At 41.4% G+C, this 21072-nt stretch overlaps 1 protein-coding gene across 2 annotated transcripts; it reads right to left on the bottom strand.

The window, feature by feature from the left end:
* Positions 1-424: 424 nt before the first annotated feature.
* hip1r (huntingtin interacting protein 1 related) lies at positions 425-20959 on the bottom strand. Of its 2 annotated transcripts, none has more exons than XM_084047418.1 (33): positions 20824-20959; positions 20252-20315; positions 19445-19587; positions 18809-18865; positions 18578-18658; positions 18387-18463; positions 18120-18181; positions 17534-17674; positions 17377-17434; positions 16756-16831; positions 16212-16337; positions 15639-15761; positions 14884-15067; positions 14712-14800; positions 14356-14472; positions 14142-14243; positions 13447-13641; positions 13034-13144; positions 12553-12747; positions 11720-11867; positions 10956-11042; positions 10708-10815; positions 9599-9735; positions 8724-8834; positions 7579-7637; positions 7448-7478; positions 6962-7024; positions 6557-6657; positions 5812-5917; positions 4793-4916; positions 2651-2712; positions 1600-2532; positions 425-831 (listed from the first exon to the last, which is right to left on the bottom strand). In XM_084047418.1, the coding sequence occupies exons 1-33, from the start codon at positions 20902-20904 to the stop codon at positions 796-798; spliced, it is 4188 nt and encodes a 1395-aa protein (XP_083903544.1). In that variant the 5' UTR covers positions 20905-20959; the 3' UTR covers positions 425-795. The 2 variants fall into 2 exon arrangements, with proteins under 2 accessions (XP_083903544.1, XP_083903545.1); XM_084047419.1 differs by having other exon boundaries at positions 4817-4916.
* Between the last annotated feature and the right edge of the window lie 113 nt (positions 20960-21072).

Genomic DNA, 21072 nt, shown 5'->3' with positions numbered 1-21072 from the left:
GAGAGACAACAGGCAAATGTTGATCAAAATAACAATTCTTTAATTAAGTAATGCAGATGTTTAACAATAATTTAACTCTTGACAGTGTAAAATGAAATTACGGGTCCATTTGGTCTAATTTTACACTCTCAAGAGTTAAAGATCTATAAGGGTCTATCTGGTTACCCGCTCTGGACCCTTATGGAACCCTCTCAAGGACCACTGGTGGTCCCCAGACCACTGGTTGAGAACCAATGGTGTAAATGAATTGAACATCCAATGCCAGCAGACAGACAGATTGTGGTTTGAGCAGCTGTGAGACATTTGGCACATAATAGTACATGTGGAAAAACAGGTAAAACTATTCCAGGTCTAGACAGAGCAGGAATCAAATCAGTTGGTGTAAACATTAAACTGACATCTGACTGCAACAGGTAATTTAAACGATTTTAAAATCATATTTAATGTATCAATTCTTTGAAGACAACAGTACATACGTATATTCAGCAAAATAATAACGTTATTAACTTTAAAATGTTATTAAAGTTATTATTAAAGTTAGTTAAAGTCTTATAATCTGAAGTCAAAACAATAATAGTCTAATATGATTACAAAACATTTCTGACATAATCCAAGTTACAAATCACAAATATATTGAATGATTTTTACCTTACACAGTGTGCCTTTAAACTCCCATAACTACTGAATAAAACTGATTAAGGCTTCAGGCTCTGATTAGTTTCATTTCATATATATTTAGATGAATTGATTGCAATCATAAAATCAAAGGCAATGTTCTTCTCAACCAGCCTCGACTCAGGATTCTCCTGTTCCAGTCTCACCTCGTCTGAACTGCAAGTGAAAGAGAATAATCAGAATATACACCATCACATGCACTTTTTTTATGTCTGCATGTTATTATACACTACAGCATTTCCATTGCACATCACACTATGTGAATAATGTCATATATATACACGCATATTGTAATTTAGCAGACTAGACTGGTGCCCTACTCGGGAACCATGCAAGTCGGAAACGATGCAAATAGGGAATGCAACGCGTTATACGCGTTATACCCGTTGTCAGAGTACCAGTTGTAACCGTCTGTCTGTGTCCCTATTGTGCACTTATACAGAGATCTCTATATCTGTCTGTCCTTGTCCCTTTTATGCCCATATATGGAGATCCCTGAAGTTATCAGTATATGGCCATATATGGGTATGCCCATACATGGGCACTCCGTTGGGGGGGGGGGGGGGGGTCATGCAGAGGTAAATGCACAGTTTGCACTGACTGGAAAGTGGACTGACTAAGTAATCAAATGGCAGGTGTGGGGAATTCGACAGGTGTGGGGAATTTGCCAAGTCAAGCTTAGGCTGGGGTTGCCATGGCAATCAATTGGTTCAGTCGGGCCAATTTCTGGCGATTCTGGACAACCGCCCATCCTACCGAGTCGACGACAGGCACGGCACTCCCTCGGGTCGGCGGCGACTCGTGTGCCGAGTTTGAAGTCGGACGGTTCTTGAGATACGTCGATTACAGCTGTACATACATACATACGTGTGTACAGAGATTCTTTGCATTTATTGTAAGACGAAGATGAGTGGCAGCACTTACAGCATTCTTGAATAGATTTCCAGATTTCGCAAAGATACTGGGCTTCCTCGTAGAAGGCTGTGGCGATCTGGGTGGCTGAGAAGGGGGCTGAGATGGCGAAAGGTTATTGGTATGTGAAGAGGACTGCAAGTAATCTTGGTGTTGGATGTAAGGCTGAGTTTGTGAGTGAGGTTGAGACTGAAGGTGGGACTGAGATGGTGTGTAGGATTGAGACGATGTGAAGGGTTGAGACGATGTGTAGGATTGAGACGGTGTGTAGGACTGAGACGTGTAGGCTTGAGACAATGTGTTGGATTGAGAGGGTGTGTAGGATTGAGACGATGTGTAGGATTGAGACGGTGTGTAGACCTGAGACGATGACGTGTAGGATTGAGGTGGTGTGGTGGACTGAGCCATTGTGTAGGATTGAGTCGGCGCGTAGGATTGAGAAGGTGTGTAGGTTTGAGGGGATGTGTAGGATGGAGAAGTTGTGGTGGATTGAGCAATCGTGTAGGATTGAGGTGGTGTGGTGGATTGAGAAGGTGTGTAGGCTTGAGACGATGTGTAGGCTTGAGAATGTGTGGTGGTTTGAGCCATCGTGTAGGATTGAGAAGGTGTGTGGGACTGGGCCTGCGAGTAGGCTTGTGCTGGTGTATAAGGCTGAGATTGTGAGAAAGACTGAGTCTGAGGTTGTAAGAATGGGTTGCTTGAATTGCTTGGTTTGAGGCTGTCAGTGTTTAGGTAGGGCTGCGTTTGCGAGTAGGACTGGGGTATTAGGGTGGATGCAAGCACAGAGGGTGGCGGTGGCGGTGGAAAGCTCTCAGATCCGTCCTTCTCCGTCACATCGGTCTCAGGGCCAGTTTCAGAGCTTCCAAGCTCATAGTGTCTCTTCCTTATCTCCCCCAGATGAACCCGTGCCTGCTCCAATTGGTTTTCTAGCTCCAGGACCTTCACCTGAGTAAGTAAGTCAAAACGTCTGTTGGCAGTAATATTTATACACTGTGTATGACTACCATGTCTCCATCATGCCTCCATCTCACAGAGATTCAAGAAGCATTATTGAATGACATACCTGAGTCTCCATCTCCTCCTTTTTCAGCTTGATTGGTGACAGTCCTAAGAAGTCTGTTGGGGCTGTGGAGACAGCAGAAGATAAATCAATTATAACACACGCCAATCTACATTGATGGCGTTGAAGAGAGGAAACCTCAACTTCCTCACACTGGCCATGAGGTGAAGAAGAACAAGACACAGCAACGCCTCTGTCACCCCAGGCAACTGAAGGGGTTTGGCACATGGCCCAAGGTCAAACAAACAGGAGACGGGTGCACACCATTATTGATGAGGTGCTGCTGACCTTGGTAAAGAAGTCTAAAAGTGAAGAAAAGGTAGCACACTCATAGCCACGATGCAGGATAATGTATTGAATACCAACGTTTTGACCTGGAAAGGTCTTCTTCAAGGATTGAAACAGCAACAAATGTACCTCACATTTATAGGGGAGCCTTTTCTTCACTTTTAGACATGGCCCACGGTCACAACGGGTCACCATTTAGAGCATCATGACCGGTTCAGGGGCAGCGTAGTCTCGCATAGCCAGACTCTCCACAGCTCTGTCTACTTTCCTCAAGTGGAGTGGGCGGAGCTATGAAAGGTCTGGCTATGCGAGACTAGGGGCGACGGAACAATGTTTGAAATGTGCACCTTAACGTCAATAAGTATATCATGCACAGTATACATACATTGCTGCTATGCTCAGGCACCTTAGTCTGTCTCTTATCTCAGGTACTTTGTAAATATGTAGATAACTTGTTTTTGGCTTCTATTGTTCTCTTGTTTGATCTCCTTCCCACTTGCCCCCCTACCCCTCTTCTTCTCTCTCTCCCCACTCTTCTTTCTACGGAATTTAACGTTGCGATGGGAATGATGTACAAAAACAAATTTCACCCACTTTTTTACCTTGTAAACCTGTGATGTGACAATAAACCTGATTCTGATTCTGATGTGTGTGTAATGTTTACCATTATATTAGTTTTTAAAGAAAGAGTCTGCAAAGATCAACACATCTGTGCTCTGTCCAACTCTTTCCCTCTTTCTTTATATCACACACACACACACAAAAAAATGTGCTTGCAATGATATAACTACATTATCTTAACATGCTGCTTCAGACTTGTAGCCTATAGCCTGTTATGGCTACTCAAAGCATGTGTCAGAAAGAGCAGTGCTATCAAAGCATAACTACTGGATGGAACAAAAATGACTCTCAGAGACGTGAATTCACCCAGACATGGGAGTGCGGCAGTGCGCAGCCTATTTGATAGGCTTACTGATTGGACGCAGACTTGGCTCTGCTGCTGCAAGGCCACTACAATACCTCCTTCCCCCAGACCATCATGTTTTTCAACGAGACCAGGAGGAAGGAAAATAAGCTCCAGAAAAATGCGAGCCACTCACAGCCCCTCACAACACTTTGACCACCAGCACCTGACCATTTGCATATTAGGACTGTACACACAACATATGCACACAGACTATCACTGTACACACACAAGCTGACACGATCTCATGAAGAACATGGTCCAGGTGCAGGACAAATAGCAGTATTACAAGAAGAAATAAAGTCAGCATCAGGACTTAAAGGGATATTTCACTTTCAAAAAAACTATTGGTCATTTTATCATCTACTTAGGCCTATGTGAACCCCACAGACAGTTTTTAAGTTGCTCGATTCATTATTTAGATATTTGATATTCATTTTATTCATTTTTTTTATTGTATTTTATTTTTTTCATTTTCCAAAATATTAAAAATAAATTAAAAAAGTAATTGAAAAACCACGGCCCCCTCACGCATTAGGAGGGCAGGGTGAGTCACCAGAACCAAGGACGGGTGTTTTTGATGAATCTAACATGGTTAAAATGAAGTTTGAAGTTACAATGGGTTTGTATAGGAAGGGGGGCGTGTCTGATAAAATTAATATTAAATATCTAAATAATGAATCAAGCAACTTAAAAACGGTCTGGGGGGCTCACAAAGGCCTGAGTAGATGATAAAATGACCAAAAGTTTTTTTGAAAGTGAAATATCCCTTTAACATAAGTCTTGATGAAGATCACTGATCGAAACGTTGCCAGCAATAAAAAATACAGCGAAGCTTTGGCAGCATTACCAGTGTGCAGACTTTATTTCTTCTTGTGATCTCCCCCTCTCACCTTTGTTAGTAATTTGCTGCTGACCATGCTTGGTGGAGGAGACTACTATAGCAGCCATTTCATTGACATGACGTGATGCCTGCTGCAATGTGTGGAGCTTCCGGTTACTTCGGTCAGACTTCACCTGAAAACACAATAAAACACTGTCATTTTCTTATTACAAACTTGTAGAATGTTTAACCACGCAATCATTTTCAAAGAGAGCAAAATTAGCCCATCTACAAGCTCACAACGGGTCACATGATGCATTGTGATGCGCTGTGACGCGCTGCAAGCTTGTAGAGCTGATATTTTGCTATTGCTGAAAAATCGAAAGATGTTTAACATTTTTGAAAAATGGAGAATAAAACCGTTGGTAACCTTAAAAGGTTGGGTCTATAATGAATTATAGTCACATTTATAATGAATTATAATGCACTTAAAAGGCTTTATAACACTCGTTATAAATGTTTATAATCATGCATTACAACTTATAATAAAGTTTATAGCGTACAGTATTAGTGCTGGTGCATTATCAGCTCAGTGGAACAGTACATTACAGCTACCTTAACTTAGTTATAAAGTGTCTTTGTTATACGTTGTTATGCATAATTATAAACATTTATAACAAAGCATTATAAGTGCAATATAAATGTATAAAGCATTATAGACCTGACCTTTAAGTATAGTGTTACCTGGTAGTAATGTGCTGTTCCACTGAGTTAATAATACATTATGACCAGCACTTATAACAAGGTTTATTTAGTATTACAACTTATAATAATTACATTTATAAGTTATTATGCATAATTATAAACATTTATAACAAGTGTCATAATGCCTTATAAGTACATTATAATAAAAAATAAATTATAACGCATTATAGACCCGACATCAGTATAAAGTCTTACCAAAACGTTCACCTTAATGACATGCCCAAAAGTGACACCAGGTAAAAAGTGGTTATTGAGACAACTCATGAATAAGGAACACGTAAAATGAATGCATGGAATGAAATCAATGAATGAATAAGTTTGTACCTTTGAGGAAGCAACTAGCTGGGCAGTGCTAGCAGCAATCTCATGTGAACAGGCAATGAGCTCCTCATATTTACCGTTGTCAGTCACAACACGATCAGCTGAATCTCTGACAACACAGATATAGACAATAATCACATCATCATCCTCATGACTCTCGTTAGTCAGCACAAAACATCTTGTGCACACTGCCAGTATGCAACGGAAGTACAGCACCTCCCCTCCTTCGTTTTAACATAAAATATTTAACTACTATAATAGCAGTGACTTTCTATAATGGATGGAAGTTAAACTACAAATCCCGAACCTCTATCCATCTATATCTTATTTTTCTCTGACTGGAACAGCTAGAGTCGAGGTGATGCAGAAAGCCATGTGTGTTTTTTTTTTAAATGCATGATTTCAGAGAACTTGAATACAGGAACCATGTGTGTCAAATGCATTTAAGCAGCAATAATACGCACTAATGATGATGACTTTACGGTCTGATATAGCACCATTATTGACATCTAAACCAGGCAATAAATTATGCCTATGCTTGAGGTTAACCTTAGTGACATGGTCGGCTACAGTTAAGACTCTGAAAGAGATGAATAAACTCCATAAAGGTTCCGAGTCAGTTTGGTAATTGGCTGGGTCCTACATCTGTGAATGTCTGTAATCACGGTTGACCTGATTAATTTGTCATACAGAACGCATCTCAAAAATGTGGAAGAACAATACAATGATATCCGGATAGCATACTTACACCATCTGTGTGGCACCCCAGCCCACAGCCTTAGAGGCAGAGATAAGTCCCTCTGTCCAACATGAATTCTTGGCATAGAATTCTTGTACAGACGCAATCCCCTATAAAAAGGAAAGACAAGTTCTTTTTAAAGCATCCTGGTATTAACTCTGATCATTATGACCATCTGAACTGTCTGAACTGTACAACTATGGGAGGTATGGTGACAGTAATGCTGATATGCTTTGAAGGGAAATTCTACATACAGTATCTGAACTAATAAGAATAGTGAAAAGGAAATGTTGTGGGGCAAGACCTCAGCAGCAGAGTGCAGAGGTCTGGCCCCTTGATAAAAAAAACAATAACTCAAGGTGGAACGTGACAGATTTCCCCATCACGTGGTAAAATTAAGTAACACAGTCTCACCCTGCCTCCTTCGACAATATCTTTTTGCAGGTCGGTAGAAGCAGTCACCAGCATGTGAACAGCCTGCAGAGGAGACAAAGGATGTGTTTTTTGGGCCAGAAGTGCATTAGTTCACATAGAATAAAAATAGAGGGCCACCGGTTACATTTCAGATATGCTGGAGCTGCATGAGCCGGTGCGCAGCCTTAGATCCTCGGGCAGGGCTCTCTTGATTGTTCCCATTACTCGCCTTGTCACCATAGGTGACCAGGCTTTCTCGGTCCGGGCACCTAGGCTCTGGAATGCCCTGCCCGAGGCTCTAAGACTAGCTAGCACAGTGTCTTTTAAATCACAGCTGAAAACTCACCTTTATACCTTTATATATTCTCTTAGACTCATTTATGTATTATTTTTTACCTGTTGTTTTAATTAACCGTTTTACCTTGCTGCACTGTATTTTATTGTTTTGAAAAGAGATTTATAAATAAAGTTTATTATTAATCTTACCTTCATCAAGTCAGAGCAGGTTCCAAGAATACTGTTTAGAGAAACCAAAAACCCCAAGACAGCAGGTCAGAGATTGAAAGAGCAGACCCAAGACAGTATAATGTAAGATATACTGTATATATGCGACTCACCCCTGGTTGACCTCCAACTTTACACCAGAAGTCTCTCTTCTGGCCTGGTTCATTATCGCCTGGGAAAGACAAGAAAACAATACAGGGTTGAGGATGTAGTTCCCGTGTGGATCTCAGACGTCACATGGCCAGTCTGTGATGTCAGTCATCTATGATGTATGACTCCATGAGTGAGTGAGCGCCAAGTACGTCCCGATCCATAAAGCCATGGTCACACATCTGCGTCAGACACGTCGTAGCCAACGCATCTGAAGTGTAGTACGTTTGACGTGCGTTGGGAGTGTTGGCTCACTGAGAGAACTACAAACAAAATGGCCACCAAGTGGGGTCAACGCACGGTGCTAGTGTTGCATTGGTTGGCACCAGGTTAAGGTTTACCAATGTTGAACCCGGTTCAGCACCTACAACGTGCCTACACGTACACTCCACCTCCGTTCTGCCATATAATGGAAGTAAATGGGGAAGCTGACACGTGTGACGCAATAAGGCCATAACCCCAAACCTTCGCCGACTTAATTGATCAAATGCTTCAGTGTGGGAGGGACAGTCTGCAGAAATGCTGACTTATGGAAAGGGTGCAATTTGACAGGGGAACAGCCTAACCCATAGATATTCAACTGGCGGCCCGCGGGCCACGTGCGGCCCGCGAGGAGCTTCCTTGTGGCCCCTGGCCATATTCCAAAACATTTTTTTTTGTTTTTTTTTTGTTTTTTTTAATTTTCATAATTATTATTTATTTTAACTTTGATTTATGTTATCAAAGTTAAAACAGTACAAATTATGTATCCTTCATTAGTTCTTGAAAGGCCATCTTTCATTGGAACTTAACTTAGAACCTTAAATAGAACCGAATTAGACCGAATTAGACCCGAAAAAAGGTTGATTTATATTGGTCAAATAGAACCGAATTAGACCCGAATTAGACCGAATTAGACCCGAAAAATTTTGCGCGCGTGCGCGAATTGTGTGCGCACGCGTGCGTGCATTTGCGCGCACTGTGTGGCCCCCAACTCCAAATTATTTTACAGTTGTGGCCCCCTGCCTAATCTAGTTGAATACCCCTGGCCTAACCCCTCATGGACAAGGTAACACATGAGTCTGTAAGGGTGGACATTGGGATTGGTTGTGTGTACTTGTGTCCTTACATCCATGCGCAGCACTGCCTCCTCAATTGCAGTAGCCGTAGCAATCATCTCTTTATCCACCATGTCTCCCAGCTCTTCTTTACGGACATCCTGTCCTTTTGGACGCAATTCCTAAACATGAAACCAAATTAATACATTTATAAAACTTTAAATATCACAATTTTCCTGGAATAAGTGTCCCATTTTGCAAAGCCTCACGATGACCTAATGATGAGGGTTATACTGTATCCTCTAATCAGTGATGTGGTGTTAACTCCACTTGTACACTCTCAAGAGTTACCAGTCATTTAGCTGGGGACCCCCTGGAACTCCCTCAAGGAGCCCACCCCACCTTGAGACACACTGCTCTGGCTTATGACAGATACCAGGAAATTGACCATATTATTCGCAAGGCAGCTATTTTGTTATTATTACTTGCAACACCATCTGTCCAGGCTGGCTTGGAATAGGCGTTTACATCACCTCACAGTTGTTTTATTGACATCATTAACCTATCTTCCGGTCATACATTTCCAGCCCTGGATATATGTAAATTAAAAGAGCCAACTTTAAACCCTACAGTATATAATTCAGGGTCCCCCAGGGGTCTATACCTGGCCTCTTTTATTTCTCTACACCAATTGTCTTCACTGAAAATAGACTATCTACAGTACCAGCTCACATTCTGCAACACGTTGTGAGCTTGTAGATTATTTTTGCCAAATGTTCACCCCAGAATAGGGATGCTAGGGTTCATGTGAATTCCACATGCATCCATATTGTATTTATATACATATATATATATAGATGTAATCGTCTATGCAGCAACAGATTTTTATTTATTTATTCACATAATTCATTTCTGGCCATAGCATTTAAATGTTTCTTTCCCTAACCTGTGCCAAGGTGAACAGACGCTGAACAGTGTAGCGTGTGGCAGAGGGATCTGCTCTCTGTAAGGTGGCTTGAAGTTTCAAGTCCTTCAGGAATTGCAGACAGTTGCTGGCACAGTCTCTACAACCATCCGTCAAACCTAGAAAAGTGAAAAATAAAAAACAAAAATGATGGGTGTGTGTGATTATTCTAAACAGGTCATCGAATTGAGCTCGACCCACTTTCAACCTAGCGTCCATAATTTTGGCCATGCTATTATTGGTGAACATTTTCAAATCAATAAAACAAAAATAGGGACAATAGCAGATCTACTGTACAAGCTCGTCACAACACATTGCATTATGTGAATTTGTAGATGGGTCATACAACAAAGTATAAAATAGGGCTTAAGTGGTTTATCTCTGTGTATTATGCCAGTGGTTCCCAAACGTTTTAGCTCAAGGCCCAAAAGAGAAATTAGTTTACCTCAAAAAGAAAAAGAAAATAGACCATTTCTGCATCAAAAGTAATCAACAAACTATACTATAAAACTGGTCAAACAGTAGCCAAATTGTCAAATAATATAAGCCGATCTACAAGCTCACAACACGGCGCAAAGCGACACGTTGTGCGCTTGTAGATCTGCTATTTTCACTACTGCTTAAACACTTTATCAACGGAAATTATTTTGTTATTTTATTTTAGTTATGAACTACTTTTGAAAAATGTTGTTTAAACTCTTTTGAAATAATATGTATAGACCAATTATTTGTTTACTAACATTGAGACTGGACGCACAGGTGATTGTTTCACGCAATCAATTCCCAACCTGTTGTTTTGGGGTGCGCTGGTTTCAGCACACCCCAACCCCCTCTTGTGTGTTGGCTAGTGAGGCGCGTCCTAGCGAGACCTGATAGAATGGGTTTCTTGCACGCATACTGGTTGCACGCATACTGGTTCTTATCAGTGTGACGTTGTCTGTTAAGGGGTCTATATATATATTTTAGGAAAAAAAGGGGATGTTTACTCACAACCCATAAAAATTGGTCCACGACCCAGACATGGGTCCCGAGTCACTGTTTGGGAAACAGTGTATTAAGCATCTGAAGATGTATGCGTGTGTGTGTCTTACGGTCAGCCTGGTCAGTAGGGGCAGAGTGTGAGGTTGCTGCTCCATTAACAATAGTGTCAGCAGCGAGGTGGGAGAACTGAGTCACGGCTCTCAGCAAACCACTGGCATCTGGAGAGAATGACAAAACCTCTGAAAACACCTCACATACAAACACAAATCATACACACACACACACACACACACACACCAAACTACTGTATCTACACAGACACAGAACAGCGTGTAAAAACACATGACATTTTACGCACCATTCCTGTTTCCCAGGTAGACCATTTGACTCTGTTGCATTTTATCAATGGAGCTCAGAGTGATCTCAGCTCGGTTGATGAGGTAGTCTGGAGGACAGAGTTGAGAATAGGGTTACAACAGTTAAATGAATCAATTCAATAGATTTTAAAATGTTTTTAACTTTTTAATAATGTATTTTCAAATATGGTTAAATAGCAGATCTAAAAGCTCACAACACATAGAAATGCAACGTATTGAGAGTTTGTAGACCAGCAGTTTTCTATGTTTTTGCACGGTACGTTGTATGACAAAGTATTAGATAGGGCATAAGCGGTTAATCAGACATTGATTTAGTCCAGTGGTTCTGAAAGTGGGGTCCGGGAACCCCCAGCGGTTCCTTGAGGGGGTTCCAGGTGGCCCCCAGCTAAATGACTTAGTTATGATCCAAATGGACCCTTACTCTGAAAGTTATGGGGGTCTGTGGCATAATACATACCAAACTGGGGGTCCTTCAAAAAGTCTGAGAACCACTGATTTAGTCGATCATAAAAATATATAAGTAATTCAAATTTTCTATCGTTGATACATATTTAAAAAAAAAAAAAGCATGCTTCAAGATTAATCAAAAAAGTTATCGATAGAATAATCACTAAGAAAACAATACAGTAGCTGCATCTCCTATGGTTTACACTGTACAAATCTCTTCAATTACAATAAATGTAGATAGCTTTGTTGTGGCGACACCGGTTGGAAAACTGAATGAATGAGTGATAGCATGATTTACCAGGGGAGCTGGTGCAGCGGACATGTATGGGGTCATCAATTTTGGCCACAGCGTCCAGTATGATGCCCTCGGCCTCGACCACGGCACACTGGAGCAGACAGAACTGTTCTTCCTGCAGCTTCTGCGTCAGCTCGCCTTCGCGACACACCTGTGATGATAAACTTATGCTTACAGCTGCAATCTGAAAACATTTATACTGCCGCTGTCGGACAGAAACCTATCCATATTTTAACTTTGTATGTTTTTTTGTAAATTAATACCCTACTTCGTCATACTACAGTCACACATAAGTAGCAAAAATAGCAGATATTCAAGCTCAAAACGCGATGTGATGCGTTTTGAGCTGCTTTTTGGGGATTTTAACTCTGAAAAGTAACAGTTTTGGACATATGAAGTTTCCACCCAACAGCAACAATATCCTCCCTGGGATTCGAACCTGGACCTGCTGCATGAGAGACCACATTTTTACCACTCTTCCGAGACAGAATCCCTTCTTGTCCAGGGGAGATATTGTGCTTATGAACTTCAAGCAGTACTACTCGTCAACCAGTAGGTGTCCTACCCAACACCACGGTCCAAATATCTCAATGGAAGAGTAGGGACCTCTAACCACTGCAAAAGTACTAGTTAAATTGAATTCTCCACCATACAGATAGTTAAAATAATGTAATAAGTTCCGGATTGCAGCTTCAATTTCTACCATTTTTGGCACACAACACGTTGATATATAAATCGGGCTACAAGTACAGGGTAAGGCATCCGAAGACTGTCTGAATATTGTGAAATGTAGTTTCAGACACGCATACTACACAGTATAGACAGTTAGACAGTACCTGTTGCTGAAGTTGGGCCTGTAGGCTTCCCAGCTCTCTGTTGCTTCTCTGCCTCTCCTGGTCCAAGGTGCTCATCTGGAGCTGTGTTTGCTGCCTCAGGGAGGAGAGCTCTGCCTCCTGCTCCCTCGCAGAGCGCACAAGAACATCCTTCTCTGCCTGCAGTCCTGCTACGGTACTGCTCAGCTGAGAGCCACTCTGAAGAACAGAGATATCAAACGTAATCATCAGGCGGCTCTCTAGCCCATTGAGTCTCAAACCTTTTCATTTCAAGGACCCCCAGTTTACTATATGTCCATTTGGTTCCACATGTACACTCTCAAGAGTTAGCAGTTATTTAGCTGGGGACCCCACGGAAATCCCTCAAGGACCCCACCCCATTTTGAGAACCCCTGCTCTAGCCTATGACAGAGAACAGGAAATGGACCATAATTCACAAAGCGGCTATTATGTTATTATTACTCATACTTGAGATGGGAATTACCATTTCTCTGCTTTGCAGGGCACCGTTTGCATGATTTAACTCCATTCGAGTCTGATCCAATTCTCTTCTCAATCGTTCAATCTCCAGTTTCTGCTCTGCATTGATGGCAAGCTGTAAAGCACACATAATACAAATGAGAGTCCATTGAATCGACTGTCCGTAGACTGATCCAAAAACTGAAATATCTGGCCACTTCATGCGCATTTAAGCCTTGTTCACACTGTCTGGCACTTTCCAGACTGGAATCGTTTTTTTTTTTACCTGAACAGCAAAAAAACAAAAGGAAACTAAGATCAGCAAATCAGGTTTGAATCACATTCTGGATAGGTAATCAGATTTGGGCTGCCAGTCTGAACAAGACCTTAATTTGTGCACCAGTGTTTGGATCCTCTTTGGACCATCAGTCCATATACCTGCTGCTGAAGCTGAGCCCTCAAGGCCTCCAGCTCTCTATTATTCCGGTCTCTCTCCATGTCCAGGGAGCCCTGCTGGTGTTGTGCTTGCTGTCTGAGGGAACAAAGCTCTGCGTCCCTTTCCCTGGCTGAGCGCAGCAGCACATCCCTCTCTGCCTGCAGTCCTGCAAGAGTATTACTTAACTGAGATCCCTCCTGAATGACAAATGAGGAAGAGAAATAAGTTCACAACCTTTTCGCTTGACAAATTATTTTCAAGAGAATGCAACTGCAGATTTAACACTTAGATTTTTCACTTGAAAATACATAATTATGTCAATTTATTATCATGTCAATTCATAATGGTCAAAGGGCTCTTTAATTTACACCTAAATCAAGCCTACGCAACAGAAGAAACATGATTAACTAGAAAAAGTGCTCCTCGGAGCACAGGTCTCCGCCAGGTCAGAAATCGGCCTCATGGTGGCGCTATGTGAAGAATTTGGGGCAGAGGTTCGGAATTTGCATCCAGGGAGTGTGTGTGCAAAGTTTCATTGCGATCAGGCCAACGGTGCCGGAGATTAGCTGTTCACAGACAGAAAGACGGACGGACAGCGGGTAAAACATACTCTCTCGCCAAGCCTTCGGCCTGGCGGGGACAATTATTGGATAAAATACGTTTGTATGTGTTCCACTCATCTCTGCATGAGTCTTACCATATCTTTATTTCCTAGAGCATTGTGCATGTGAGCCAACTCCGCTCTCTGTTCCATCAACTCTTTGTTCAGTCGATCGATCTCTTGATGCTGCTGATCCGTCTGATGAGGGGAAATTCATGGGAGAATATTTAACTCACAGCAAGGAAACATTTCTAGTAGTATAATTTGGGAATATTCTGTATTAAGGGATAATGACTTAATGAGTCCCCACCTTCATTCTGGTCCCCTGTCGGAGGAGGTCCAACTCACTGGCCAGCTGCTCTTTGGCCCTGAGGAGGTCGTCTTGGCTTTGTTTTGTAGTATTCAGAAACTTCACCGTTTCTGTATTCTGCGCACACACATGCACGCACACACAATCAAGTCACCACAAATTAGAAACAGGTTGGAACGATGGTCCCATAACACAAAGATCACAAGTTCAACGTAGCAGCTCTTTGTCCTGTGAATGTGTCCCCGGCAAGTCGCTAAATGCAAATTCATTGTTAGCCGTTCAGGGGAGGAACAAACAAAGAAACAAACAAAAACACATCAGTTAAATCACTAAATGGAAAAAAAGAGCAACTGTACCTTTTTCATTAGATCAGCATGACCAGTAACCAGCTCTGCGTGTCTCTCTTTGAGTTTAGAAAAACGAAGTTCTGCTGCCTGAGCTCTAACTGAGATGAGAAGACAAGATTGTCAGCGAATGCAGTGATTCATCCATGTTTGTACCGTTGCAGCCATCTCCGTCTGTACTCACCATCAGCCTCCTTGTATCCAATCTGAGCCCCTGCATTAGCAACAGTGGCAGAGCGCAAAGCGCCCACTTCCATCCGCAGGTGCTCATTGTCCACCAAGGCCATCTGTTTATGGGTGCGCTGGTCCTCCAACTCAGCTTCTAAACGGTTCACTTGAGACTTCAACTCAGTCACACACCTCTGGGCCTGAAAAAAAAGAGGCAAGATGGAGAGAGCATTTACTTATGGCTCTTTTCAACTACGATGGGTAAACCAGAACCTTCCACAACTTTGAACTTTTCAGAACCCATGAAGTTCTGTGATTTTTTGTTTGTTTTAAGTTTCCAATATACAGTAACCAGAACTACCCCTGAAGGGGAGGTACATCATTAAAATAAACTGCCCATTATCAGTTTTTCAGAGTTTGGTATTTGCCACGTTGGAGCCTTGCATGTGGAGCCCAAGATTTTAAGATCTAATGACATTTCTTCTGGGACATAGCAGTGGGTCATTGTTGTGGAAATTAAATGTTGCATGATTGACTTTTGGAGCACTTTTTCCTACAAAGAAATTGTGAACACACACTTGCACACAAACAGACTTGCATGACAAGGTGGTGCACGCACATCCACTAAGTGCCCAGGTGCAGGACAAACAACAGTTCATCTTAAAGAAAGTCTGCACACTGTGTTGAATAAGCTCCGCTGTTTTTATTGTGCTCAACGGTCAACAGGATCTGTGGATCGAAACGCTGAGTGCAAACAGCGGGTAGACATACCTCACTCCTGAGGAGGTGCATTTCAGGTTTGAGGGCCTCCAACTCCCTCCTTAGACTTTCATTCTCTGTCTCCTTCTGCTCCATCCCAGCATCTTGATCTCCCATTTGGCTGAGCATGTAGTACTGTGAAAACACCACAATGTTTTTTTAAAACGCCACACAAAGAAATTGAACCATTGACAGCCGTTTTATCTATTGACTTAAGGGGCAACATGTGAAAATCTGACAAAAATACTACAGCAGAACCCATCGCATTTTTTGTCTCAAGAGCTCGCTCTTAAAGACACCTGGATGACACGTTTTACATAGGCTAGCAGAGTTTTCGAGTGTTCTCACAATAGAATGATAGGATTCAGGAGAAATGTGACAAAGTTGCCCCTAATGCTTAATGATTAATATAGCTGGTATACGATACAACCTATATCGTACCTATTTTGGGGACCATTTTGGGGTAAAAATGCTTTTTATGATAAAAAGTATCCAACGAACTGATACTTTTATTCCATATCTTTCTAAAAGACCTGATGTATTATTTACAGCATATAGGGTGTAAGTGGTTAAGTGTCACTGTACCTGTGGCGTTTCTCTCTCAGGTTGCTGTTCCAACTCCTCGTCATCATGATGCTCCTCATTGGGCACAACGATCACTGGCTTTTTGTATTCTGCCAGAGCCGCCGCACGGAGGAAGTTTGGAGGAGACTTCAGACATTTGACAGAAACAATACAGGCATGATTAATATGCAATTATGCACCAATACAAGGGAGGATGCAAAGTGTTTATCTATTAATCGTTTTAATTATAAGGACCCCCAGTTTTATATGCATGATTGATAATACGATATTATTTTTATCTCTGGGACCATTCCAAGCTAAAACTCCTCAGTGTTAATGTAACTGTGAGAGTGAAAGATGGTTCCATTTGTATACTCTCTTAATTACAGACCCATAAGGGTCCATTTGGTTCCCAACTATCAATCATTTAGCTATGGGGGATCGCCTGGAACCCCCCTGAAGGATCCTTGGGGGTACCCGGACGCCACGTTGAGAGCCAGAGGTCTATCAGATGCACTATTACAAGAATACAAAAATGCACAGTGATAGAAAGAATATGACTTACATCTGGTAGATCAGGGATCTGGATGCGACTTTTGAAGTACTCTAGTTCTCTGGCTCTATCGAAGAACTGTGTGAGACTGAGAAAGAACAGGTAATGGTGACCAACAGTTCTGTGGAAGATTATCCCCATCCGTTACCTCAACCATTGCTAGGGCTGGGCGATTGACTTCAAATCAATATCACGGTATTTCAAACGTTTGCCTCGATGACATTGACGATTAATGAACGATAATGAAAATAGCATATCTACAAGCATTGTGACACGTTGTGAACTTGTAGATCGGCTATTTTTGCACGTCACCGTTGTACAAGTAATAATTCAGGGCTTAAGACGTTAATCAGACTGATCGGTAAAATGATATTCCGCTGTGAAAATGTTTTTTATAGACAGCCTGTGCTGAATTTTACTTGAAAGTATGTTCCCGTCCCGATCAGCAGCACTGTCCAGGCAGTGTACAGGCAGCTTCCGTGTTTTTGAAGTAGACATTCTGCACAAGCTGTCAGACAAATCTAATAAAGTTGTTTGCGCTACGTGACCAAGTCCCGAGCTACTGCTAGGGGTGTGATCACAGATGGGGCTATAGTGGAAGACATGAAAGTCTGCTTTTGACAAATGGTGTACCTGTTAAAAAGATCACGGAACCGCTCTCGATGTCCAAGCAGGGCATCGGGTGCAACACCTACAGAGCACAGTACATAGCAGGGTTTGATTATGGAGTATGTGTGTGACTGTGTGTATGTGAGTGTGTGCATACGTGTGTGTTTTTCCGAGTACTTACGGCTGTGAAGTTTGAACAACAATCTGACAGAAAAGTGATAGAGAAAGCTGCAGTCCAGTATGAGTGGTATTAGTGGTGCTAGTCGACACTGCCCAGCTGGAGTTGTAGACTTTGCTCCGTTTGCATCCATCTGACGCAGAACTGTCAGCAAGAACCAACACACAACCAAGACAAAACCAGGGGAATTTTGAGCAATTGGCATAATAAACAGAGATAGAACAGAGTAAACAAACAGACTGATCATAATGAACAGAAATAGACACACTTTAGTGCTCCCAAAGGAAACAAGTATCAATTAACAGATCAACATTATTGATCTTGGTCACAAGCAATTATCCAAAAACAATCATATCGAAGCTGTGGGGTGGAAACCTTGTATGTCCAAATTCCCAAACTGTTCCTGTACAAAATACATTTTGAAAATAGCCAATATACAAGCTCGAAACACGTCGCAATCTGCCAATTTTCACTACTTTGTGTGACACGCTTGTAGGGAATTCATTTATGAAAAATTGAAATATGGAGATGCAAGGTTTCTGCCCGACAGCAACAATATCCTAACCTAATATATCCTAATATGGCAAACCTGTTTCAGACATCTTCAGTCCAGCATCCAGGTAATCCATCAGTTCCTGTGTCATGTCTAACCTGCAGTATGACACAATCTCAGTATATGAATGATACATCAGTGGCAGTGCAGTAATATCAATGTATAATCTTAAAGAGTTTTCAGCGAGAAGTAATAATGAGTGATTTATACTTGGTTGCATGCCGTGGCCACAACACGTTAGCTTGTACATGAGCGGGACACGGCACGCAAATAATAATAAATCAGGCCTAAGGCTTAACTTACACTTTGTTTCCATCACTTCCTGATTCCTTCTCAAGCGTCTCATCACTGGCTTCTAAGTTACCTGGGATTGTCTTGTACTGTGTGAGAGTGAGGTGATCAAGTCATCAAATATATATTTGGCTAGTTGTTGTTTTAATGTCAATTCTTTTTGGGAAACTAGTCTACTAGAGAGTAGATAATAAAAATGTTACCTTTGCATGAAACCCCATTTTAAGGCAGAGGAATTTTGCAGACAAGGCAACAATATGTCCATATCGATCATGCAGGTTTCCCTAGGAGAAGAACGCAAACAGTCTAGTTATAATTCATTCACATAAATAAAAAATAGAATTACGATTCAAGACTAGATATCTGTATTTACTAAAGGTCTTGAGTGCATTTTCCATGTTTACAATGTAGCAGCAATTCATGATAATACTCACCCAGAGAATGCCCATATCTTTGACATTGCGGCAATATCTATGGGAGTCTCTCACGGCCTGTAGATTAAATAATTGATACAGGTTTTTATTTACATTTTGGACATGTTGATAGGAGTGCCAGGACAAGGAAACACAGGAACGGTTAACAACATAGTGGTGATACCCAGAATAATTTGGCAGGAGTTTTGAGCAGTGGTTCTTTACAAAATGGACCCTTACAGGTCTGTAACTTTGAGAGCGCAGAAGTGGAACCAACTGCTCTCTCAGAGTTAGCTCTCAGAGTTACGGGGGCCCTTAAATAAAAAAGTTTCAGAACAATTGGTCTAGAACAGTCACAGTGGTTCTCAAACTTTTTCATGTCAACGACCCCCCAATTAATATGTATTTGGCAGCGGACCCCCATCGGAAAATATTTTGTGCCAGGGAGTGGGACCCCCAGAAGGGAAGATTTGTGCTAAAACATTCTAGCCTATTCAAGATTTCTCAAACATAGCAGATACAAGCTCACTCTGTTTGAATAGTCAACGTATAAAATATGGATAAACTCGTTAAAATGACTGTGATGCTAGATTATGAAATCCCCCCCAAAGACCCCTTTTGAGAATCACTGGTCTAGAACTTGATGTTTGCACTCACATTTGGGTGTCCATCCCTCAGCAGTTTGTGCACCATGTAGCAGAACTTCCAACTGATCAAGGCATTACTGGACAGAGGCAGGTTCAGCGTGTACGTCCAGAAGGTGGCAGCACCCTTCTCCTTATGTGTCCCCATGAGGATGTCGTCACAGTTGTCAAGGAAACTCAGTCAAAAATATTGAGAAAATGCTTGCATGGCTTGCACACACCAAACAAAACAGCATGCATGATATGTTTATCAGTGGTGGAAAGTAACTAAGTACATTTACTTACTAAGTACTGTACTTTTACTATTTTTTTTAATTTACTAAAGTAAATATTGTACTTTTAATCCACTACAATTATTTGAAAACTTGAGTTACTTTGTAGATTTAGATTATTATTACAAAACATACATTAACCACTTCAGCCCTACCGGCCATTCGAAAATAGCCAATCTACAAGCTCACAATGAGTCACGAGGAATTGTGAGCTTGTAGATCTTCTATTTTTATACATTTGAAAACGTGAAATGGGACATTCTGTATAATGAGTACTTTTACTTTTGGTACTTTAAGTACATTTTGATGCAAATACTTCTGTAATTTTACACAAGTACATTTTGAATTCCACTTATTCCAGACTTCTACTTTTCTACATTGCAGTATTGACACTTTTACTTAAGTAAAACATTTGAGTACTTTTTCCCACCACTGCCTGTATGTAGGCCCTATGAGGTAAATGTTACAAAATCACATTTCAATTGCCACCAACTCACATTCCAGGTCAAGCCCTACCATTTGAAAACAAACACAATGCAAAAGGATACGGCGTACATATCTTTCTTTGGCTGGCTTTTCATTTGATGTGAGGGTTTTGGTGATGCTGTTAAGCTATTAGGGGGAAAAGAGATAAGTTGTGGTTTACTTATAACTGCAACAACAGACACTTCAGTTGAAAATATTAAACAGGGATAAGAAAAATGAAGACATTGCTCACAGTTTGTGTTACATCACAACAGTTGCAATATCATTCAACTCCAGCTAACAGGGCTGTCCAATTGCCCCACTTTTTAAATAATAAAATAAGGCAGTGCGAGTCTGTTAATATCTAGTTAATATCCACACACAAAAGGCATAGCTGTATATTAAAAGGAGTAGTTCACCCAACAAATGACAATTACACACCACATGAAGCCTTGAATTCATGGCGATTTATTTGTTTTTGTCGCATTCCTTAGCCAATAATTTGATGAATTTGACCAAATTATTGGTTAAGGAATGCAACAAACAAAACAAAAAGTCTCCATGAATTCAAGGCTTCCTGGGGTCTGTAATTGATAGAAAATAAGTCATTTTTTGGGTGAACTACTCCTTCAAGGGATAAGGATGAATGGCTTACCTGTTGTTTGCCAAACTGTTCTTTCTCGGCAGCCAAAGCCTTTTCAGTCTTATTTTCACTTTTATTCTTCGTTTTACTCATGTTCACAGCAATAGTGGGCCTGTGACTGTCCCCAAGCTTTACTGTCACCTGTCTGTCTGGTTCAGGTTCTCTCTCTTCCTGGCCACTCCCACAGTCCATTCAGTTACATCCACACCTGTTTCCACTCCCTCATCAGTCCTGCCAATCCAGGCTGGGCACTATATATAT

Source organism: Gymnoscopelus microlampas, assembly GCF_963454915.1.
Source record: "Gymnoscopelus microlampas genome assembly, chromosome: 21".
NCBI lineage: Eukaryota > Metazoa > Chordata > Actinopteri > Myctophiformes > Myctophidae > Gymnoscopelus > Gymnoscopelus microlampas.
This window is presented reverse-complemented; position numbering and strand designations above follow the sequence as displayed.

What these genes read in the sequence shown, in the direction of transcription:
- hip1r (XM_084047418.1), bottom strand. Translation starts at nt 20,904, where the DNA reads ATGAGTAAAACGAAGAATAAAAGTGAAAATAAGACTGAAAAGGCTTTG. An exon ending in CTACCTGGGAAACAGGAATG is followed by an intron (nt 10,816 to 10,955) that starts GTGCGTAAAATG and finishes CATTCTCTCCAG; the next exon opens with ATGCCAGTGGTTTGCTGAGA. An exon ending in ATATTGTCGAAGGAGGCAGG is followed by an intron (nt 6,658 to 6,961) that starts GTGAGACTGTGT and finishes TCCTTTTTATAG; the next exon opens with GGGATTGCGTCTGTACAAGA.